The sequence below is a fragment of the Crocuta crocuta genome, unplaced genomic scaffold (genome assembly GCF_008692635.1).
Source record: "Crocuta crocuta isolate KB4526 unplaced genomic scaffold, BGI_CrCroc_1.0 scaffold330, whole genome shotgun sequence".
NCBI classification, from domain to species: Eukaryota; Metazoa; Chordata; class Mammalia; order Carnivora; family Hyaenidae; genus Crocuta; species Crocuta crocuta.
In genome coordinates, this window is record NW_027530521.1 from 2,160,948 (window position 1) to 2,184,664 (window position 23,717).

The 23,717-nt window shown below is 46.1% G+C and overlaps 1 protein-coding gene across 13 annotated transcripts in view; it reads left to right on the forward strand.

The window, feature by feature from the left end:
- The window catches only part of PHF21A (PHD finger protein 21A), a 191,130-nt gene extending 171,427 nt beyond the window's left edge, over window positions 1-19,703 (forward strand). For 9 of the 13 annotated variants that reach the window (XM_077767422.1, XM_077767429.1, XM_077767428.1 and 6 more), the window contains 9 exons: window positions 2,012-2,110; window positions 4,613-4,664; window positions 5,406-5,485; window positions 5,954-6,014; window positions 8,379-8,638; window positions 15,188-15,343; window positions 16,863-16,938; window positions 17,555-17,658; window positions 18,963-19,703. In XM_077767422.1, the coding sequence (XP_077623548.1) occupies window positions 2,012-2,110; window positions 4,613-4,664; window positions 5,406-5,485; window positions 5,954-6,014; window positions 8,379-8,638; window positions 15,188-15,343; window positions 16,863-16,938; window positions 17,555-17,658; window positions 18,963-19,220 (1,146 nt within the window). In that variant the 3' untranslated portion in view covers window positions 19,221-19,703. The remainder of the gene's footprint in view (window positions 1-2,011; window positions 2,111-4,612; window positions 4,665-5,405; window positions 5,486-5,953; window positions 6,015-8,378; window positions 8,639-15,187; window positions 15,344-16,862; window positions 16,939-17,554; window positions 17,659-18,962) is intronic. The other 4 variants (XM_077767430.1, XM_077767433.1, XM_077767431.1 and 1 more) reach the window with 1 other exon arrangement.
- The last annotated feature ends 4,014 nt before the right edge of the window (window positions 19,704-23,717 follow it).

The following is a 23,717-nucleotide window of genomic DNA, read 5'->3' on the forward strand; positions in this document are numbered from 1 at the left end:
CATGGCTGTTGGCAGGCCACGCTGCACACTGGCTGCTGGCTGGAGCTTCCGTTCCTCACCATACGGACCTCTGCGCAGTGCTGTTCGCAGCATGGCCTGGTTTCCCCCAGAGCGGGAGCTGCATGAGAGAAAGACATCTCTTTCTGTATCCAACCTGGAGATAATTGTACTCTTCTTGAGTGAGAGAGAAAATTTGAACCCTGAGAAGTTTCTTAGTGGAGAGGAATCGGCTTGCCCTTTCCCAGAGGCATTACCACTATGTGTCTCACTCAGCCTTATAGATGGAACCAAGAGACCCCAGGGAATTTCATAAACCTTGGAGTGGAGCAGCAGACCCTTCCAGTTGGCCTCTCATCCCCCTCCCTCAAACCTTCTGCCCTTCCTCACTCAGAAGGCTATTAAAATAAGCTTTCTGGACACCCAGGGCCTTAAAGATGACGCTATAACCTATTTCCCCACCATGTACCCTTGTAGATGTATTTGATGGTTTGGTGTTTTATGGAGGAAATGTGTTCTTTTTGGTTAAAAAATGTGTATGTGTGAGTGAAGTAAGTGATTCTTCTGGAAGGCATTGTATTAGGCACAGAGGACTGCAAATGTGTATAGAACAGCCTCTTTTCTCAAGTAGCTATCATATAGAGGAGGAAATAGAATAGGTTGTTCGCCAGATATAAAATATCTTGGGACATCTGGGTGGTTCAGTAGGTTAAGCGTCCAACTCTTGGTTTGGGCGCAGGTAATGATCTCACTGTTCGTAGATTCGAGCTCTGCATCAGGCTCTGCACTGACAGCGCCAAACCTCCTTCGGATTTTCTGTCCCCTTCTGTCTGCCCCTTCCTGTTCACACATGTCTTTGCTTGCACTCTCTCTCAAAAATAAATAAATATAAACATTAAGAAATATCAGGCAGCATTTGCCCCAGAATAGTGGTTGCCACAGTATTGATAAGGCAGATGCTCACATTCTCCTAAAGTAATAATATGAGAAGCAGAAGGAAACTGTGGAAGTGGCTAGGAAAGTGAGAGATCTTTGTGATTGTGTTTGTTCTTAAGGTCTAGTAGCATATTTCTCAACATAATGATTTTTGAGAACTTTTGCTGTCCTGCTTACAGGACGGAATCCTACTCATCAGAAATCACACAGTTTTACCCTCATTTGTTTACTTACTTGTTGCCATACAGAAAGGCCATTAGTACCCACATATTTTTTTTAATTTGAAAAAGTAGGTTTGTGTTCCCAGTTTTATAACCACTGTTCTAATATCATTTCAGTATTTACAGAGGGGTTCATACAGTGAATTAGCCATTGGATCGTAATAAGAATAGTAATACAAGCCAAGTCTACCAGTTTGCTAGGTGCCATTTGTTCTTGAAGATGATAATGCTGCTGGTGTTCTTTTGTTGGAATGGGTGCATCTGGAAAACAAAGTTGGGAGTAGTCAGATTGTTAGCCTCTTACAAGTTGACCTTTTCTTGGCAAGTGCATCTCCCCTCTAATGGATGCTACAGGCAGGTGTTAAATATCCCAGGTGAGGGTAGTTCTGCCTCTTAGGTGATGGTTGGAATTGGAAATAGAAGAATGTGTATGCAACATTTATTTTTTACATTATTCAGACCTTAAGCTTGCAGTGGACTGGAGCTTGACCCATATGTAACAAGAATGAGCTTGCTCTGGAAAACTGTCCCTACATCCTAATATACATTGAAATCAGAGCAGCCTATACTCATTTTTGTACATAGGAATTAAACTGTAGATTTTTCTTTTTGTGTAATTTAGACTATCACAGTTATAGATTCATATCTACTCTAGTTATAAAATTTAATTATTTCAACTAGGGCCTTAAATTTTACTTTTCCCCCTTCCAAAATGTAATCCATATTATCTCCTTTATTAATAGGTTTCCAATTTGAGTATGTTCTTTTTTTCTTCTTTATTGTCTATAGTCAAACTGTGTTTTCATTTTTTTAATAAAAAGTGAATTCTCAATTTCCATTTACTTTTCCTTCTCTAGACAATTAAATCCCACACGGAAACCGATGAGAAACAAACAGAGAGCCGTACCATCACTCCACCTGCCGCACCCAAACCAAAACGGGAAGAGAACCCTCAGGTAGGCTAAGCCCTTCAAAGGCATGGCTCAGTCTCTGAGATGTGACTTCTTCTCATGAACCAGGAGAGACACTTGCCCTCTGAATCACTTGATTTTCCTTTTCTTATGCTTCCACACGATTCAGTAATGTTATTGCCAAGTCACTTTGGCCTAAGGTCGATTAAGATTGCGTCCTTGAGTGTCCCTGAGCTGGTAGACTGGCATTTCAGGCGCATTTTACAAGTTTGAAATGTAAGATTAGCAATCATTTTCTCAGGTATCCCACTGCATTCCTCATGATAATTATGTGTTGTTTGCCTCAGCCAACATTTCTAAGAAGTCCGTACGGTTCACTCAGCTGAGGTCTGCTTATGTTACTGATCATAGTTGTTATTTGTGCACTCTTGTTACTACTGGTATATTGCACCAGATTCTCAAATCCCAAATGAAATCGTAGCACAAAAGTAGTTCATTGAAGCATAAAAGTAGGGATTAAAATAGGAACATCTGTACGATAACTTAGGAAAGAGTTACAAACTCACATAGCAAACAGGACTGGTACAAATACAGAATATAAATTTGTGTGTCCCCTTAGACAAGAGAATTTTTTAGTTTGGGTTTTGCAAAAGCAGCTCTAAAAAGAAAATGGGTACAGGTAATATTGATGATGAAGATCCAATAGTTGGATTTTATTACAGCAGTCTATTTCCCTTTGTCCTCAGTGCATTCTTTTTAATGAAACCGTTCGGAGAGTGAGTGACATGAAGCCATCAAACTTTATGTCCTTTTTTTTTTTTAAGCAGTGATTTATTAAGTCAGGTTCAGGTTTTTCTAAAAGAAGTACAAATTATAATTCTTTCTGATTTGAAATGGATTAATTTTTAATTTATCTTTAAAAAAGGGACCAAAACTTGAACCAGAAAGAAGTACCAGTGATGCAGATTGCTAAGGAACTTCTGAAGTCATCCACAGAATTATGAGAGGAAACCAGAGGATATCTTATGTTGGGGGCCCAGTGTGGGCAAGCAAGTACCACCGTGTGCAGTGGCGGATATTTCACCTCCTAACTGGTGAAATCACTGCCATAAAGAGAATAAATTAGTTCTTGGCACACTTGTGATACATAGATAAGGCAGAAGTTCTTGACAACTTTTTATTCCCTGTATCACTGAAAAATCTATTCCAGAGGAGAGATTTTTTTTTTCCCCCTTAGTAAGTTTTTTGTGAGCTTGATCTAGACTGGTGAAGATGAGTTGGATGTGACTGGCCAAGAAGAATACTGTTACTTGATCAGAAGATGGCCTCTGAATGTCAGTCCACACACTGCTTTGTTAACAGAGAACAGTTGGCTGACAGCCTTCTACTCTTGATTAAGTTGTGAAGAATAGTGGAAAGTAGGAATGTAGTTAATTGCCAATCACAAAATGTATGCCATGGCAGCAAGTACCAAGAGTGCTTTTCCTTGCTAAAGTGCCCTGGCTGTCAGGGGCATAGGTGCCCACCTAAGTTTTTTAAAATAAGAAATAAAATAAAAGTATTTCTTCAGAACTCTGAGGATACCAGTAAAGAACACTTCTGTGTTCTCAAGTGGCTTGTTCAGGGACTGTTTCTTCCTAAAACACTCAGTATCTTAAATAACTTGAACCTATCACTTCAGGCCAAAATAACCATAGTATTGAATGTTGAGGGTAAAACATCAGGATATTTAAAGACCAAACTATGATATGAACAACTCTACATGAATATGTCTCCTAACAACTGATGATGTTCTTTATTATCTGTGAGAGAAATTGATGATGATATATTATTTGGCATACTTAGCAACCATATGCAAATCAAGATGTGCTTTCCAGACCACAGAGCAAAACAGGAATCAGGTTGTTGCTTCCTCCAGCTAATCATCTAATGCTCCAGCTTTGGGGTTCAGTATTCTAATCAATTTAACTTATGATGGAGCTCTGGTGGGGAGTGGTCTCCAAAGAAAGATTGCTCTGTAATTTTTAGGTCCATGTTTGATTTGAAAATCATAGTATTAAGCAGAACCATCTATTATTGTTCCTAAAACTCACTTAGCTTGGAGTTAGCACTGTTTAGTCATTGGTAGTAAAAATGTTAGAACCTCTGACCTGTTAGGACAAGTGAAATACTTAGAATTTGGAGCTTGTTGTATGGGAGGCTCTTTGTAACCCTCTGCATTTTTTTGAGTGTGAAATCGTCTTCCCATCTAAGAGGATGTTTCTGGAGAACAGAAACAAAAACAAAAAACCTTAGGGCACTCAAAGATACAGATCTCTGTCTTTGAGAAAGAAGAACATGCAGGCCGCGGTCCTTCTCTTTTGATCCCTGCAAGACCAGAAAGCCTCTGGAGTGGCTCTAGAAAGTGTCCTTTCTTCGGTCACCTGAACCTGGCCCCCTTCAAGTGACCAGCCCATTGGACTGGCTTTGCCTAGGAATCTAACTAGGAACATGCAGTTGGCTTTGTGAGAACCCAAACTGAAGTATATTCTTGTTTCTCTGGCACAGAAACTTGCCTTCATGGTGTCTCTAGGATTGGTAACACATGACCATCTAGAAGGTAAGAGAAGGTATTCATAGTGCTGCCTTGTTTCTGGCCCAGAGCTTTGTTCTTGAAAATGGGGTTGAATTTATTGCTGAGATATAGAATAGGATATTGGAACGCCAATAGAGTATGATTCAACTAGTGTGGACTTTATTTCCTTTGGAGTCAAACTCGCCTCTCCTCTATCTGATGGTCATCCCCTCCCTTCCCTGTTCTTATCAACACTGCTGTCCAGGAGATACTCCCCAGTTGCCTGGATTAAAGTCATTTTTTTTTCTCCCTGACAGCATGGAGTATCAAATGCCCCTCTGACAAGTCTTTGTATTTTTCAGGCACTCTAGGTTATCAGAATCTTAAGAACCGTTACAAGCCTACACCTGCCCTAGTTATTTAATTCAAGAATGGTGAACTATGGTTACTCAGTCTAGGTCTATGGATAAAGTTCATTCACACCCATATTACAGTGATCTAAAAATAGATGAAGACAGCGTATTTACACGCCCTGCCTACTGTTAAGCTCTTGGTCACAGAGAGCCACATCGTAGGACAGCATGGTCTTGCTTTCTGAGAGGTGAGAGTAGCTGGTCCTACATATCTGCTCCCAGTGGTATGCTTGCCTCTACTGAGGCTTCAGTGAAACAAAGAGATTTGCCCCATTTCTGATTTGTCATGGGAAAACCAAACAATAAAAAATGAAGTTAAATTTGTGAGGTTCTCCACATCTCTCTTCTAATTCAGACCTTTTACTTTCCCAAGAAATCCAAAGCAAGAGGCAAGAGCGAAAAAGAAGAACAACAGCAAATCCAGTGTACAGCGGAGCAGTCTTTGAGCCAGAGGTATTCCTGGCCAGGCTTGGCCCTTCCCTCACTGTTCTAGTTTTAGTTACGGTGTTTGTCATCGCCTCCCATCTGAAAACCTGCTGGAGAGAGGCACCCTGATTATACTCGGCCAGCTTTGTGAAGTGATGGGTTTTTCTCTGGCCGATCATCCTGTTTCATTTTTATTATTCACTGCTTTCCCCTTAGTTTTTTTCCTAAGTTTGAGCAAATACAAACCTACCTTAAAATTTTAACTCATCTTGGCTTCAATGCAACTGTCACCTAAAGCAGAGGCAGACCTCTCTGGAGTATTCTCTCAGAGCCAAGTATATATAATAAAACCCATTTAGCACTGCGACCTTGGGGTGACTGGCACTAACTCGTTGGCATGTTGACAGGCTTGCGATACTTGGTCTATAGCTTGTGGCAATATCAGTAGTAACCGTGCTATTCAACCAGTTACCTTTCCTTCTTCAATCCTCAAAGCGTAAGAAGAGCGCAGTCACATACCTGAACAGTACAATGCATCCTGGGACCCGGAAGAGAGGTGAGTACCTTTTTGTAGCTCTCCCTTGCTGTTGCTTCTGCTTTCTGTGTTGTGTTTCTTCCCCTTCCTCCCATTTGTCCTAGAGCCTGACTCCTAAATCCCTTGAAAATAGTTTTATTATTGTCATTCTCTGAAAATGGGGGTGGGGGGGGTGGGGGAAGACAGTGAGATTTCTTATTAGAGTTTGTATACGGAATCAACAGTTGCCTTTCCTTGGATTCTGGCAAGGCTGACTCAAAGAAATGGCTTAATACAGCATTTCTGCCCCAGGCCCACCAGGCTGTCCATGAATAGCACAGGGAACAGAACATCGTGTGAAAGAAAGCATTTTAGCATCATCGAGCATAACAGAGCACTGCTGTTGTCAAGGTGTTCTTAGTAGTGTCTGAGTCGCCCCGCTGCCAGCGAGACCAGAGCATGACTCAAGTTTCTGTGAGCCGCAGACTTTCCAGGAAGGAGAGAGGTGGCCACACCGAGAACTTAGAACCTATGAGTTGAGGACATCTCCAGCAAACGAAGAGAAGGTCATTGTCAAAACTGGCTCCCTGAAGCAGAGGTTCCTAAGAAGCTCCATCCCCATATTTCAGACCTCCCAGGGTGGGCGTTGCACCTTAACTTGTGGGCAGAGATAGTACACTCTCTGCAGGTCTAATAGCTGAGAGTTTGAGCTCATAAACAGGGCTCTGAAATTGTTCTTTGATGTCAGTAATGCATCCCCAGGTCCCTTTCTCCACATGATAACGTGTCCCTGAATTACAGTTCCTGGCGAGAAAGGTTGCACAGTGAATGGAGTAGCATCCTAATTTTTGCATGTGCTCACACTGTCTCAGGAGCCATCGGAATGACCCATTCTAGTGCTTCATAAGCCCTGTCCTTTAAGTAGCCAGAACACTTCCAAGGGAAACCCCAAGTCATTGCTTCCTATCGATTCCTGTGCCACAGTAGCCAGTGCCGTGGGTTATTTTTTGTGGTTTTAATTTTGCCAATTTTAGTGACCTTTGACCCATTTCTCAGAAAGGAGCTCCCAGTCAAAAGCCACAGTTAGTCTGCTCGTGAGGAGTATCTGATAAGAGGACGGGGGTTAAACAGGCCAGAAAGATCTTGGCATCGCTTGCCAAGGTCAGAGGATGAAAGCCTGTATTCACAATGCCTAGGATGTGCTTCTGTGGGTAAACAAAGAACAGTCGTCTTTTCCTTCTCCTTTGGGCAGCCCTGACTCCCTAGAAAAGACAGCCTGTATGATCTGTCTTTGTACTGCAACATTGCCAGTTCAACACAGATAGGTAGTATTCGTGTAATGTCTGTCTGACAGAAGCATGGCTCTTAATGCATGATCCGATATAAATTATAACTATTGGCAAAGTTGTGATCCTCTGTACCCTTCACCAGTGCTCGTAGGCAGTTGTGAGCCTCTCTGGCTTTTTAAATTTTCTTTCTCTTTTCCCTTTGGTGTGCTGAACATACACTTTTGATCACCTAAAGCTTAGAAGCTCTGATCCTGGCCCTTCTGACAAGGATCCTGGCTTGGATGTATCATAAGGCAGGAGTGAGTGATTGACCAGTGTTGCTATAGCCATCAGGTCCATTTATTGATCCTCTGTAGGCATGAGGCTTGATTCCCAGTGCCCTGGCTCAAATCCGTCTTTCAGCAGGGTTTCTGAGCTTTTGTAACAGGCCCCAGTCCGTCGATGTGTAGTTTACCAGAATGTTTGTGATGGAAGCAGGGAGACAGTTCTTGGTCAGACAGGGATGGTGTCTGACTCCAGACACACTTAACAATCATTGTGAAGCTCAGAATATCTTTTTAGCTCTTCGGTTCCAGCTAGTCCCAGGGCATATTTCCTGCTGGCTCTGCCAGCAAGGGGTAAGAATAGTTAACTTGAATTTTGCCTCCTCAGTTTGCCATTCTCCACTCTCACAAACAGTGAAATGACCAAAATACAGATAGGAGAGAAAAGAAAAAAAAATAGAAATCTTAAGTAAATCTATCTATGGAAACTGGGAAGCACTAATGATTGTGAGAATGATGGTTACAGAGAAACCTTAGAGAACAATATACAGAAGGTGTGGATAAACAAATTCTTATTCCTAGCTCTGACCCCCCATTGAGCTTTGACATCTTGTTCTCACATTAGAAATCTCAAATAGTAATAGTCCAGGAACGTCACCATGATCTGCCCCAGGCGAGGCACCCTTTAACATGACGCAGCCACTCCTGTCATTCTCCAAGGTGCTCTTATCCTCCTTTCTTTTGAGACTCATGTAGTTGTTTCTAATGACATTTAAATCTTTGCTTTCCCTCCCTCTCTTTGGGACTGTTGTATTAACCTTCTGTCTGCTACCTCACTTCCTTTTCCATGCTAGCCAATGAGGAACACTGGCCAAAGGTATGTAAGATCATTTTTCCCCCTTTCTTTCCCTCCCCCTTTTTCCCTTTTGTTCCCTTCTCTTGGTATATAGGTCGTCCTCCAAAATACAATGCAGTGCTGGGGTTTGGAGCCCTTACCCCAACATCCCCCCCATCCAGTCATCCTGACTCCCCTGAAAATGAAAAGACAGAGACCACATTCACTTTCCCTGCACCTGTTCAGCCTGTGTCCCTGCCCAGCCCCACCTCCACAGACGTAAGTAACTTGGGAAAAGCACGCTCTCTTCCTGAAAGCTTAAATCGGGGAAGCCGTTATCATGTGTTGTCTCCTTCCCAGCTGCACCTCCTTGACTAACCCTGGGACAGCAGTAATCCCCACAGGACACTGTATGCCATATAAGGTCCTGCTGTGTCCTTGAGAATCATGTACAACATCAGGAGGCTGAACCAGTTTTTAAAATGTGGATTTGATCTGCTGTGAATGTGCTCTCAGGAAGGGGGATGGGGTGGGAAGTCAGCTCATAAAATTGAAAGGTGCTCAGTTTTCCCATCATCCATGTTTTGGGGTGAGGAAAATGAACAAGGCGTATATTCCCCTAGCGGTCCTTGTTTCCTGCTTCACGTAGAATTCAAGAAGTGGAAAACTTTTCTTTCAAGCAGCTTTATTCACCAGAGTTGATCAAACAGGTTCCTGGAAAAGTGTTGGATGATTAGTAGTTTGTCATGCAGATACTGCAGGATTGCAAACTAGTGCCCTAAGATTTTATTTTTTTGTTTCTTGTTTTTAGTAATTTATTTTTAAGTTTAAAATTTTAATTCCAATATAGTTAACATGCAGTGTTATATTAGTCTCAAGTGTACAATATAGTGATCCAACAATTCTGTACATTACTGAGTGCTCATCTAGATAAGCGTTCTCTGAGTCCCCTTCATCTGTTTCATCCATCTCCCCACCCACCTCCCCTCTGGCAACCATTAGTTTTCTATAAAGTGGCCTGAGATTTTTTAACATTTATTCATTTTTGAGAGACAGAGAAACAGCACAAACAAGGCTGTGGCAGAGAGAGAGGGAGACATAGAATCCGAAGCAGGCTCCAGGCTCTGAGCTGTCAGCACAGAGCCTGACCAGGGCTCAAACTCCAGAGCTGTGAGATCATGACCAGAGCCGAAGCCACTTAACCGACTGAGCCACCCAGGCTCCCCATAAAGTGCCCTAAGATTTTAAGATCTTAAGATTTTTTTTTTTTATATTTTTATTTCTAGGAGAGAGAGAGACAGCGTGAGCAGGGGAGGGTCAGAGAGAGAGGGAGATACAGACTCTGAAATAGGCTCCAGGCTCTGACCTGGCAGTCAGCACCAGAGCCCGACGCAGGGCTTGAACCCACGAACCGCGAGATCGTGACCTAAGCGAAAGTCGGATGCTTAACCGACTAAGCCACCCAGGCGCCCCAAGATCTTAAGATTTTTAAGAGCATTTACAAAGCAGTGAGTTCACTCAGCAAATACTTACTGGGCACTACTGCTCTGTGGCTCAAGTGCTGTTATGGAGGCTGGGGAAAGAACAGGGAACAAAACCAGCTCCCTGCCCTCAGGGCGCCTGTATTATATTATACGTATATTATATTATACGTATATTGTATTATATGGCCAGAGGCAGGTGATAAGCAAGTGAACATATAAAAGACATAGTGATAAGTACTGTAAAGAAAACTGGGACAGAGTAAGGGGGATAAGTAGTTGTAGTGGCAGGTTTCTGTTTTTTTAACAGGGGGAGAANTGCAGAAGCCCTTAGGCGGGCATGCACGTGGTATGGAGAGAAAGCAAGAAGGTCAGGATGGCTGGGAAGAGGGGGTGGTGAGATGGCGGGAGAGGAGATCGAGGAGATCCCCGATGTGGCAGCGCCGAGGGTGCAGGGCCGTGGGGCTGCTACTCGAAGTAAAATGGGGACCGCTGGACGGATTTGAGTAGAGGAGTAACGTAATGTTTCAAACCTACAAGAAGTTGCAATAAAATACAAAAGACAAATGTATACACCTTTCACCTAGATTCACTGATTGTTACCACTTTGCCACATATGCTCCCCCTGCGTACATACACACACACGTTTTTGCTGAACCAGTTAAGAAGTTGCAGACATCATAAATCTTCACCTTAAAAACCTTCAGCATATGTCTTCTCAGAGCAAAGGTATTCTCTGATACTGTCACAGTTATCAAATTGAGGACATATTAAGTAAACATTATTATATAATACATAGTCCAGATACAGATTTCACTAGCTAGTCAATAATTGCCTTAGTGGTGCTTTGTTTTTTCTGCTCCAGAATCCCATTTAAGGTCACTCTTGATACTTGTCGTCATGGTATCGTCTCTTTCTTCTCCTTACCCTGGAACAGTTTCTCTGCCTTTCTTTGTCTTTCATGACACTGACATTTCTTAAAAGGTAGGACAGTTCTATAGAGTGTCCCTCCATTTGGATGGTCTCATTGTTTCCTCAGGAGTAGATTCAGGGCATGCATTTTTGTAGAAACACTCAGTGCGTGATGGTGAGTCCTTCTCAGTGCATCACAAGTGGCGTGTGTTGTCAGTCTGTCTGTCCCATTGTTGGTGAAGTTAGCTTTTATCTCTTAATTAAAATAGATCACATCAAATTTCTCTACTTGTAAAGGTGCTTTATTTTCTCTGGCAGAGGTAGCTTTGAGTCTATAAATAGCCAGTTCTCCAACAAACTTACCGAATGGTTTTATCATCCTTTGATGGTTCTTGCCCGCATTTACTATTTTTAAGGTGTTTACAAAATCAACTTGGATTTTAAAAGGTTCGCTGTGTCTGAAACTTGGAGAAGAGACTGTGGAGAGGATAGGATGTGAGCAGGGAGACCAGTGAGGAGGCTGGGGCAGTCATCGGGGCAAAAGCTGAGGACGGCTTGGCCAGATAAGGTGGTAGAGGTAGAGATGGAGACATGTGGCCGAGTCTGCATATGTTCTGAAGAGCCAGCAGGATCAGATGATGGGATATGAGAAGAAGAGAGTTGTCAAGGGGGAAGCCAAAGTGTTTGGCCTAAGCAACTAGAAACTAGGAAGAAACTGTCATTAACTGGGGATGGCAAGAGGGGCAGGTTTGAGGAGGGAAAGCCAGAGTTTCATTTTGTACATGTCCCATTTCTTGTGTGGATTACAGAGCTTGTCTTTAGGGTTATCTTCAGGTAAAATATCCCTTGAGCTGGAAGGTTCTCAGTGCTTCCTAATGAGTGCTTCGTTCTTTGCCAAAGAACGAAAGAATACCATGTGCACATTCTGAGTGAAAATCCCAGAAGCAGCAAAGGAAGTGTCCTCTTTGGAGGACCGGGTCATACTGGAGTTCTGTTCCCTGGCCGGCTTCCTTCCTTGGACACAAATGGTGACTAAAGACTCAGCCTTGCTCTGACATTCAGTGTTTCATCTAGGCTGCCTGACCTTTGGCATTAGTAATTGATAAAGGTGCCCTGCCTGTCCTGTGTCATGAGTACCAGTAGTCCCTGTCAGAAACCCAGTTTGCTGGCACCAGAGATTGTCCCAACTCTTCTTCAGCCGAAGCATTGGCAGAGGGATTGCCAGCTCATAACCTCTGGTAGGGGTCTCCCACAGCGGGGTACAAGTGCTGGGGACAGAGGGTTTTGTGGTTCTGCGTGTGGGTCTCTTTCAAAACGTTGTTTTGGTTTTCGTACTTTTTGGCTGATGGAGGTTTATGGCTTTCTTTGAGAGACTCAACCCAAAGGATCTACTCAGATCAAATCACAAGGGAAAAGCTTTGGCCAGGTTTCTTCTTAAAGTGCAAACACTGTTCTTTTCAGAAATCCAAAGGTAAAAGACAGCTTTTCTTAAACCATTAAATATGTTAAGATTGCCTAAATTAAACCTAGTGGAATGGATTTTTTAAAGATAATTGACTCCTACTTTTATCATATTCCAGCAGTGGCAGTGATTAAAATCAACACACAGGACTCTCTGTATGTTTGCTGCTGGGTAGCACAAGCCCCAACAACATTAATTAAACAATCACAGTTGAGAGGCAGGCATTTCCTGAGGATCAATAACCGTCTAGAAGGACTTGGAATACAAAACCCAGCCAGGCGCTAATCCTCAGGATATACCTTGTTACCACTATCATTTTATGAGAAGGGAAGATGTGTTGACATAGTTATAAAATTCTTCTAGCAAATGATGAAGTTGCAGTTGATCTAGCCAGGGTGTTCCCAAAAACCATACAGCCGCAGCCCCCAGCAGAGTTTCATGAGTTAGCCATCTTGCGGTTTAACATTGGGTTTATGGTGGTAGTCAGTCACCGGAGCCTGAGCCTTTTGACCTCGAGCAGCACCTCCATGGGAATCCTCTGCTGTCTTTAGGCTAAGCAGAGAACCAGTTCTGGGTAGATAAAATCTATACCTTAGCATTTTATTATTCATTTCTATAGACAGTAGTTCTCCAAGTATGGTCCCTGAGACCCTTTCAGGGGTCAAAACTATTTTCATGATAATACTGAACTATTCTTTGCCATTTTCATTCTCCTTCTCTCAGGAGTAACCAGTGGAATTTTCCAGATAATATGTGACACGTAACAGTGTCATAACTCTGATGGCTCGTGGAATGTGCACTTGTGTGTTCTGGGGCTTTAAATTTTTTCAGCACACTATTTTTGTAATGTCCTGTGATTCTATAATTCAAAATTTGAAAGTTTAAAAATTTCTAACATATTAAATATCAACAAATATAATTCACATAAACAAAAGCTCTTTGAGGTCCTTAGTAATTTTAAGAGTGTAAAGGGGTCCTGACAGCAAACAAACTGAGAAGTGCTACTCTAGAACATGGAAATAGATTGGAGGTCTTCTTTCCTTTAGATTGTTTACATGCTCTCTGCTGTCCAGGCCTGACACGCTCTTTACTCGGGAGCAAAGGAAAGTGAGCAGAACGCTTACTCGACAGAATAAATGTCCAGTTTGTTTTGCTTACTTCATCACTGATAGTTTATCTATGATTTATGTAAAACAGCCTCTGAAACCTTAGAATTTTTATACACTTGATAAAGATGAAGATTGACACAGAACTAAGATTCAAGAAAGACCATTTTTCTAGAGAAGAGTGCCCTTCAGCCTGATTTTAAGAATGAAAAAAGAAAGTTAATCAAGGGATGAAACTTTAATCTCTTTTGCTACCTCAAAGCCGAGCTGTGAGGCTGCATTCTCATGTGGTGTTTTTGCTCGTATACTGAGGTTTTGTTTTGTTTGTCTGACTTTGTGGTTTTTTGTCCAGAGATAACACTTTTTTTTACTAAGAGAGTTTAAAATCTGTCCACACTTAATCTTCCAAACTACTGAAGCCAGTTTTCTAGGCTCTGCATACCCTAGCGAATTATAGAGAGTTCCCTTTTCTTGAGAGAGAAACTGTAGGTCTGGGAAGATCTGTGCCTTCAACAGTGGTGGTTGAGGCGTTATATAGCATAGAAAGGAAGACGTGAGCATTGCTGTCTGTGTCTTTTCTTTGCTTCCTGTGTGGATTTTCTCTGTGAGGCCTTCTGGCGGAATAGCCTAGAAATCTGAACCAGCACACTGACAGTGAAAAGGGGTCTGCTCCAGGCTGCTCTGCTGGCTCACCTCCAGCATGTCCCTTCTTCAGCCTTCCCTTCCCTCGTGTCTTTATCCATCCCATCCCCAGAACAGGCCAGCAATCGACCTGCTGAAAAATACCTTTTACCTAAATACCTTTTTTCCCCCTAGTGTTCTCCTCTCCAATTTAAGTAGATCTGCTTTTTTTTCTGATGGTTCCTTCTGTTCAGAGGGCTCTAGCAGACTTACCTGAGTACCAGAACTATCCATGGTGAGGGAGGGGAGACAGGCAGAGTGCACTGGTGACATACTTTACAGGGAGAAACACAGCCTCCTAGAATAGAATGGTCCATTGAACAGCAAGTGCAAATACTGGTTTTAAGAGAACATTGTCTGCTGTCGCTTTGGCTTTTTAAATTCTTCATGTTGGAAGGCTCATGTGAGTTTAATTTGTTCCTTAATCTTTTCCCATTGAACTTGCACGATATTTTTTTCTCCCTGAGCAAGCAAAGAGTTTAGTAAAATTCCGTATTCCGTTCCTTGTCTGTCCTCTTTCCCAATCCTTTTTTTTTTAATTTTTTAAATATTTATTTAATTTTGAGAGAGAGTGACAGAACAGGAGTGGCGGGGGGGGTGGGAGTAGGGCAGAAAGAGAGGGAGACACAGAATCTGAAATAGGCTCCAGGCTCTGAGCTAGCTGTCAGCACAGAGCCCGATGTAGGGCTCAAACCCACGAACCGTGAGATCATGACCTGAGCCGAAGTTGGACGCTTAACCAACTGAGCCACCCAGGTGCCCCATCCTCTTTCCCAATCCTAAACTCCCCTGAAAAATGGTGGGTAATGAGAATTGTTCATATCATATTGTGGAACACTTTAATGAATGGATTTCAGTGTCTTCAAACTTTATGATTTGTGGGTTGGACTCTACCAAAACATACTTAAGTGCTGAGCCATCACTTGTAATGTTAATTGGGGCCTAGATGATTACCCAGCTTTCCTGTAAACTCAACTCTAAGGGTACCATCCCTGCCGGGGAGCCTCGGCTGTGTGGAGCAGTTGGGGGCTGAGCCATTAGTAATTCCTACTTTCCTTGAATACTTTGGTAACATGTTGGAGGGGACACAGCTGATTGTCCTAAAACACATATTCAGAATGTGCATGTTAACATTGATATTTTACCTTTTTTGTCCTTTCTCTTACCTTTCCTCTCAATTTCCTAGGGTGATATCCATGAGGATTTTTGCAGCGTTTGCAGAAAAAGTGGCCAGTTGCTCATGTGTGACACGTGTTCCCGTGTGTACCACCTGGACTGCTTAGACCCCCCTCTGAAAACGATTCCCAAGGGCATGTGGATCTGTCCCAGATGTCAGGACCAGGTATGTACTGTGGGTGGGTCAGTCAGAGACATGGGCTGAGGAGGAGAAGGCATGGCCAGGAAGGCCTCCTTGCTCCTCGGATGTAGGGGAGCGGCAGAGTCTCTTCCCTGTCCTGGTGGGTCTGCAGGCCGCCTCTGGCCTCTGCTCCCGGCACCACACTCACCCACACGGTGTCCATCGTCTCAGGGCCTCTGTCCTGTCACTGAGGCGGCGATTCTGTGTACAGGTCGGAAGACCCTGACTGCTTCCCTTCATTTGAAATGACTCATCTTCTCATGACTTCGCCCTGTCAAGGCCGTGAGACTTTCTGCCTCTTTCTCTAAGAATGGTCCAAACCCAGGATGTGGTTTCGAAACTTTTCTTTTAGAAGTAAAACCCTTAAAGGAAAGTGCCCAATTGATTATTTAATTCAAATAACAACAGTTTCACCTTTAACCTGCGTTGTCACCAAGATAAGTGGACTCGCTGTAGAGCAGCTTACTGCTTCATGGACCTGAAAGCAAACAGTAACTATCCTAGCCTCTTCCCCTCTTCTTTGTTTAGTTTCAGATCTCTTTTTCTCAACTCTCCGTGCACCTGTTTCTCAACTCTCCGTGCACCTGTATGTTATTATAAGCCGTCTCAGCCTGTTGTGGAAGTAGGCGAAGTATAAATAATAAATGGGCCTGAAAGCTCAGCGAGCATTGGGATGCTACTCGGTTCTCTGGAATCCTGTTTGGGAGAATCCTGGTTTCCCTCCTTTAATGTCGGTCCTCCTCCTCCTGTCTTCCTGAGGTGGTAGAGACCATTCTCTTCTGTTCTCTTCCTGATGCTGCTCTGTGACCCTCTGATCATTTTCTACATGAGATCCAGATTACACTTAAGTATTTGGAATGGATACGTAATTTCTTTGCTCAGGCTGTCTTTGAGGGAAATATAAAACTAAAATTGAGACAGGTAGGGCACCTGGGTGGCTCACTTGGTTGAACATCCGACTTCAGCTCAGGTCATGATCTCACGGTTCATGAGTTCAAGCCCCGTTTTGGGCTCTGTGTTGTCAGCAAGGAGCCCACTTTGGATCCTCTGTCCCCTCGGCTCCCTGTACCTCCTTCCCTCGTGCTCTCTCTCTCCAAAAGAAACATTAACAAAAAAATAAAATTCAGACAGGCAGGTCAAGGCTGAAACTGCCAGTGGCTGCTGCCCTCATGCAGGCTTGTAGCTCGTACACCTGTGGTTCTGGCTGTCAGAGTACGTGGGCATTCTGTGACACATATGAGGAGATAGGCATGCCCGGCCTGGTGCCAGCCTCCTTCTAAGCTGGGGCTCGGGTGGCTTGGTTTTCCCTACCATTGAACCTCATTCTGTGAGACTAGTATCTGGAACTTCGTAGTATCTGGAACTTCAGGGGTTTTACAAGCCTCCTCACCATAAATCCTTCCTGGATTTTGTCTGCCATTTGCTACAGACACGTTGCTTGTTACTACACAGGGGATGTGTGTTTATACCTCCTTTCAAGGTAAAATTCTAAACTTCATTTCAGATGCTGAAGAAGGAAGAAGCAATTCCATGGCCTGGAACTTTAGCAATTGTCCATTCCTATATCGCCTACAAAGCAGGTAAAGAATCATCCGCATCCCCTTCTGTGTCAGCCTCCCCTTGCTTAAAAAAAAAAGTACTGGAAGGAAGCGTTTGTTTTGTTTTTAAAGGAAGTTTAAAGTTAAAAATGAAAAGCTTTTACTGCACAAAATGAAAAGCTTGTGTAGTACTTTTCTTGAGGAGGAAAAATGAGAAAGCAACATCTTATTTAGGTAGGGCCAGGCCCACACTGCTGTCTTAGCAGACCTAGAAACCTAGAAAGAAAACCTAGAAACCCCCCTAGGTGGCTCAGTCAGTTGAGCGTCTGACTCTTGATTTTGGCTCAGGTCACGATCTTGTGTTTCCTGGGTTCAAGCCCTGCATCAGGGTCTGTGCTGACAGCATGGAGCCTGCTTAGGATTCTCTGTCTTCTCTCCATCTTGTGCACACGCTTTCTCTGTTTCTCCCAAAAATAAATGAACTTTTTTTTTTTTTTTTTTAAAGGAAAGGTCTAGGTGGGCATGTTCTTCACAGTGGCTGTGGAGCTCAGGGGGAGCTTTGGGCAAAATGCCTGCTTTGGCCACCATTCTGAACACAGTGGCCTTTTCAAAGAATTTATTGTTAAAAGCAGTTCCTTTTTTTTTTTTTTTTTTTCAGCAAAAGAAGAAGAGAAACAGAAATTACTTAAATGGAGTTCAGACTTAAAACAAGAGCGAGAACAACTAGAGCAGAAGGTGAAACAGCTCAGCAATTCTATAAGTGTAAGTAAGCTCATCCCTTCAGTGGTGGGTGCAGATATAGCCCTTTTCACACGGATGACAGTACTTGGGGCTCCCGAGGGCCTTTCAGGTCCTCAGCTCATCACCACAGTTAATGTGGCCAGACACCAAGTTTGCCTCCAGTTATAGTTTTGGCCCTCAGGACAGGTTGGTATATGGTACTATCCCCAAGCTCTGGAACCCCCTGATCAGATCTGAAAGTGGATTTTCAGTCTCTGGGCTGAAGATGTGAAGTAGCAGCTACCGCAGTATGGCCACCACCCCCGTGTGTTCCGGAGTGGGTTTGGGAGGGGGTATGGAACCTCTTCCGATGCCGGGCGGACACAGATCCAGTCCCTGCGTAGAAGCCTTTCCTCACCGTCCTAGTTAGTGGTCTTTCCACATGGCCCTCCCCTCCCGTCCTGTCTTCCACACCCTGCCAATGGTGTCTCCGGGTGTCGCTGACCCGCCTGAGGAAAAGGTTCCTGGGGACAAGTGCTGGACATAAGCATTGCCCAGCCTGGCCTGTCCAGGTGGGAGCCAGGGTTGTGTTTGCAGCAGAGATTCTCAGCTCCCCCCCCCGCCCCCCAGAGCAAGTTTTATTTCCCAGTGAGTAGGCCTGCTCCCCTTATTGGAGTGAGGTGGCCTCAGCCCTCATGGACACCAGGTAGCCTGAACTTGGTGGCAGTGAGCTGTCCCATTCAGCTACTTTCCCCTCGTCACCTGCTACCCATGGCACGCAGCTTTCATATCTCTTTCCCTGCCCAAAACAGACGCCAGCAGCTGCAGGGGACCTTGGGCAAAAGGACAAAAAACCACAAGTCCGTGACCGAGCAGAAGCCTGTCGGCTATAGTTGTTGATTCTCCCAAATCGGGCCCCGCCTCCAAGTTCTTGCTGACCGGGTGATCCTCAGTAGGCCCGCACATTGGAGCCACATGCCACTGGCTCGTTCCCTGTCCTGGAAAGCTCAGTCCAGTCCTGAGCGTATTAGCACCCCTCTGCATACCAAACCTGCCCAAACCAGCTTCAGTGCAGCTCTGGGAATGCGGTTTTCAAATCACTTTAGTGTTGTAGTCTTAGAGTGGTAATTCACAGCCGGCTTTAAGTCCTGGTGTCAAGCAGGGTTTGCTTTTAAAGCGCTCACTTGCCCTCTCCCTTCCGCCTGTTGGGAGTCCTCTCTCCCGTGGGTGGTGGCCCCGGCCCCTTTGGCGCAGAGCAGAGCAAGGTGTAGGGGCTGCGCCCGAGCCAGCAGGTCCCGGAGGGAGCTGCGCAGGCTCAGTGCCTCTGCCCTTCTCGTTCGCTGCAGAAATGCATGGAAATGAAGAATACCATCCTGGCCCGGCAGAAGGAGATGCACAGCTCCCTGGAGAAGGTCAAACAGCTGATCCGCCTCATCCACGGCATCGACCTCTCCAAACCCGTAGACTCTGAGGCCAATGTGGGGGCTGTCTCCAACGGCCCGGACTGCACCCCCCCTGCCAACGCCGCCACCTCCACGCCGGCCCACTCCCCCTCGTCCCAGAGCTGCACAGCGAACTGTACCCAGGGGGATGAGACTAAATAACAGAGCCCCGCGAGGAGAAGCCACGGGATCCCGGCGGCAAGGAGAGCAAAAACACTGAAGACTCTAGAAAAGCAAAGCCGGATTTCTTCTGGAAAGTGCAGAATTCTTTTGGTTCTTTGGTTCCAGAGAGAGAGGAGATGCTTGTGCCAGGTGGCACCGGAGTTTGCCAATTGATCCTTCTTATTCTGTGTGTACATGCGAAGATTGGACCATGTTACATGAAATAGTGCCAGCTGGAGGTTCTTTGCCAGCACCATGCCAAGTGAAATAATATATTTACTCTCTCTATTATACACCAGTGTGTGCCTGCAGCAGCCTCCACAGCCACCGTGGGTTTGTTTTCGTTTCGTTGGGTGGGGAGCAGGGACGGGCCGAGGGAGGAGAGCAGGTTTCAGACCCTTATTTGCCGAGCCGTTTGTTTAGGTAGAGAAGACGAGTCCAAAGAGTGTGTGGGCTTTCCTGTTTCTAAACTTTCACTACTATAAAACCAAAAAAAAAAAAAAAAAANCTGGGAGGGAGCCGGGGTGGGAAAAATATATCAAATAAGCAGTATTTCATACCGTCTGGGGAGGGGCCAGGTGCACGGAGAGGTGGGCGGCCAGAACAGCCGCTGTCTCTTCTCCCGCGCACCCCACTTCCCGCCGCTCCCCGCGTTCCTTCCCTGCTTTGGCAAATTGGCGCGCATCCCCGCGGGTGATCCGGTTACCTTCCCTCTCCAAGAAGGAGCAGGGCCAGCCTCTGCTGGCCTGGCCTTTGCCCGGGCAGGGAAGAAGGGTGTATGTGTCGAGGAAGGAAAAACGGTGGATCAGTGATTTTTACTTGAAAACAAGCTCCATCCCTTTTCTATATTTATAAGAAGAGAAGATTCTGAGCGAAGCAGCACGCGACCCAGGTGTGTGTGAATTGAATGGAGATGTTTCTTTCCTCTTTTTTTAAATTTTTGTTTTTTTTTTCCTTTAAGAAGAAGTTTTATTTTGTTGTTTACTTTACTTTTTTGGTAACAAAAACTAAAATAAGGAATAGAAAAGCTGTTTTTCAGGCTGACAGTCAATTAAGGGTAGTCGAGGCCGTGCATGGTAGAATAGGAATCATAGTGTCAGTGAGGTCCAGTGAGTCCGTGTGAGTCCTGTGTCATCGTTCGGGGCACTGTTTTTATGCAAGGGCAAAAATCTTTGTATCTGGGGAAAAACAACAACAACTTTTTTTTAAATTAAAAAGGAAAATAAAAGATATTGAGGTCTTCCTAGTGTTACTTAAATTAAGATCAAGGTAAGAAACATTGTAAAAAAAATTACAAAAGTGCTATTTGTTTCCTAAAAACAGTGATTTCTATTAAAAAGGTGTCAGAACTGGAGAAAATGCTGTGTAGTTATAATTTTTTAGCACAGAACCTGCTGATCATGATGACATTTTGCTGTGTTTGTGTCTCAAGCCTGGTGGGCTAGTCTCCATGACTTCTGTCCTCTGGACGCTGCAGCCCTGAGGGGCAGCGCGAGCACTCCCGCCACCCTCCCCTCCTCGGAAAGGATTGTCCTCTCTTCTTGGAGCAGGGGTCTGGGCTTCTGTTTTCAAAGCTCAAATGGAGTGTGGATGGCATCAGGGCCCTCCCCTCCCCATTGTCTCCTCGGATTTTGCTAGAGCAAAAGGCTGGTGCCTAAATAAGATCCCTTCCTTTGGTGCTGCTTTCAGTCTTTCAGCCACCAGCATTGTGAGTGCCTGGGGGACAACTTGGAAGGACTTGGCCAGTGACGAGAGAGCTTGCCGGGAGGGGGCAGGGGGCAGGCTGGCTGCATCAGCCTTTGGTGCTTAGAAGGAACAAAGGAGTGCGATGTTTTGAGGGTACGTGGTGTCTCGGAGACAGAGAGCCCCAGGGCGGGCTGTGTCTGTGTTGCCTTTGAAGAGGTCTGAGTCTCCAGCGCTTTCTCTGCTGGCTCCCCATACGGGAGATGGAGTTTCCTGCCCTGTGCGCATTCACAAGCTTCCTGGGTGGGGGGCCTGTGGCTGGAATCCCTGTGCTTGCCTTGGCTCGGCCTGGCCTGTCTCCTTCTTGAGAAAACCAGGGTTCTGAAAGACTCGGATCTTTTCTGTCGTCTTGACTTGTGGGAAGTAAACTTGTCAGGCATGTGCTCCCGCCCGAGATCTTGGCCCCATCGCATGCCTGGGCCGACAGAAGGAAGGCAGGCGCTCTGTGCCCCAGCCCTCCGGGAGCCTCTTCTCGCCAGCCTGCCCCAGCCCGCCCCACTACTCCCTGATGGCCAGGGTCTAGGAGGGGCAGGAAAGGTCCCAGGTCCCGTTAGTCTCTCCCTCACCCATTTAGGCCCAGATAATCCCAGTTAGAAGCCCGAAAGCAAATGCAAGAGGAAGAGACACTTCTTAGGTCAAATATGCCTCGTGTCCACTGGCCGTTTCATCTTCCCGGGAACGTTGGGTTACGGGTGGCCCTTCAGGCCTCAGAGTCAGACCCTGGCTGCAAAGCTGCCTGAGGGGGACGGAGGAGCTCCCTTTTCTCCTGCAGAAACCAAGGTGCTACGTCTAGTCAGGGAGCTTCGGAGGTGCCCGGACTAGTCGGAGGAATAGTTGGCAGAGGTTGCGAGCCCCGCAGCAGGCTGTGTGCCCGCTCCCCGAGTGCTCCCGTTTGACTTGTCGGGGCCACACGATACTGTCTTGTCTGAGGGAAGTTCAGAAACGATCATCACTTGGAGGCCTTTGCTCAGAAAGGAGCCGCCTGAGAATAGGGGGTGGGGGTGGGTGGGCTAGAGCTTTAGGAATCGACCAGTATTTTGCCTGCTGCTGTGAGTACTCACACCCTGGCCTTGCCTGGGGTTGGGACAGGGATTCTTCCTGAAGTGCAGACGCGAGCTGTTAGTGTAGACTACAAAAGGCAACCCTGCCCCCAGACCCACACTCTAGACTCCCAATTCCAAAACTCTACTTAACTGCCAACAAGAGGCCCCCGGTCACCCCCAGCTCCTTTCCCTTTACTGTCCTGCCAAGACAAGACCCCTCTCTCTGTCCCCCAGACCCGTGGGTGCTGGTGACGACCAGAGACACACACTCACNCGACCAGCTGGCTTTGCAGTCACGTAAAGGGGCTGGTCTGGGACTAGGAGGCGGCCGCCCTGGAGCTGGTGGCACGGGCCTCGCACCCTGGAGGCGGTGAGGTCCTGTTGCTGCCATCTTCCCACCTCCCCTTCTTGCCAGTGCCACCCGCAGGTCCTTTTTCTTTCATGGGGCCTGCCGGCTCCTGTCTCTCCTCTGCTGAGCTCAGCCGGAGTTCTGCTTCTGCCTTCCTATCAGGCCCGTGGGGGCAGCCCCAGGGGGCGCCATCCCTGCGTGGGGCTGCCGTGCAGCCGCAGCAGCCCCCGGCTGGCTGGCACCGTTCGAGGGCCGGTTCCCCTGCAGGGCCTGCCTGTCCCTGCTTCTTCTTGGCTCAGGCTCAACAGGCGGCGTGAGAGGGCACAGCGGCCGCCCCCATGCCTCTCCCTGTACAGGAGGTGACTGTTTCCAGCTCACTCGGTCTGGTCTGCTCTGCGTGTACCGCTGCCCCTCCAGCCATCTCTGACACTTCCTCTTGGGACCAGGGGAGCCCCTCTCGGCTCTCATCCCGATCTCTAAGCGGTTTCCTCCCTTCACTCCCTTTTAGGGCGTGGTCTTTCTTATTTATCCAAAGGGCTTAATTTAGGAGACTTTTACCCCAGGGGTAGAAGGCTCTTCTGGGTAGTAGGATGGACGGTGGGCCCAGGGAATTTCAAGGCCCTGGGTTCTCTGGATTCCATGGCTTCCACTGGTTAGGGGCACCTCTGCTCTGTGTAAATGACCGAGGGCCTCACCCCCACCCCTCAGCTGGGCACCCTTGGCAGGAAACAGGAGACCCATTTTCACCCTGACTTACAGCCGTTCTCAGTGCCAGCTCCTCTCCAAGGGAGGGGGCGGCCCCGGAGAAGATTCCTCTGGCCCTCTGGCAACGGTGAAGGGGAGGAAGCTGGGGGTCGCCCCCTCCAGAGAGTCAGGGTGGAACTCTTAAATTAAAACAGCCCTCGTAGAGGAAGGGCAGGGCTCACAAATTCCACTTTGCTCCCCCCTCCCTCAAGGCCCTTCTGCACTGAGGTCTCTGCCGTCCCCCACAGCAGGCTCTGGCCCCTGCGCCTGTGTCGTCGGGTCCTCAGCCCAGGGTGAGCTGCAGTCAGGCAGGGCAGGGCAGGGCGGGCAGCCAGAGGTCAGCAAGCTCGGAGCAGAAAAGAGCCAGCCAGCCCCCAATCCTGTCTCTTGTCCACACCCTTTGTGATTTCAGTCTTGGTAGAACTTGTATTTGGAGTTTTGTGCTTCAAAGTTTTTGTTTTCGTTCGTTTCATTTTTGTTTTGAGGGGGTGGGGGGGGATCCAGAGCAGCTGATCAATTTGTATTTATTTATTTTAACATTTTACTAAATAAAGCCAAATAAAGTCTCTGAGCCTCATGGTGTTGGGTTTGGGGCAGGGGAGGGTGGGCAAGACACGC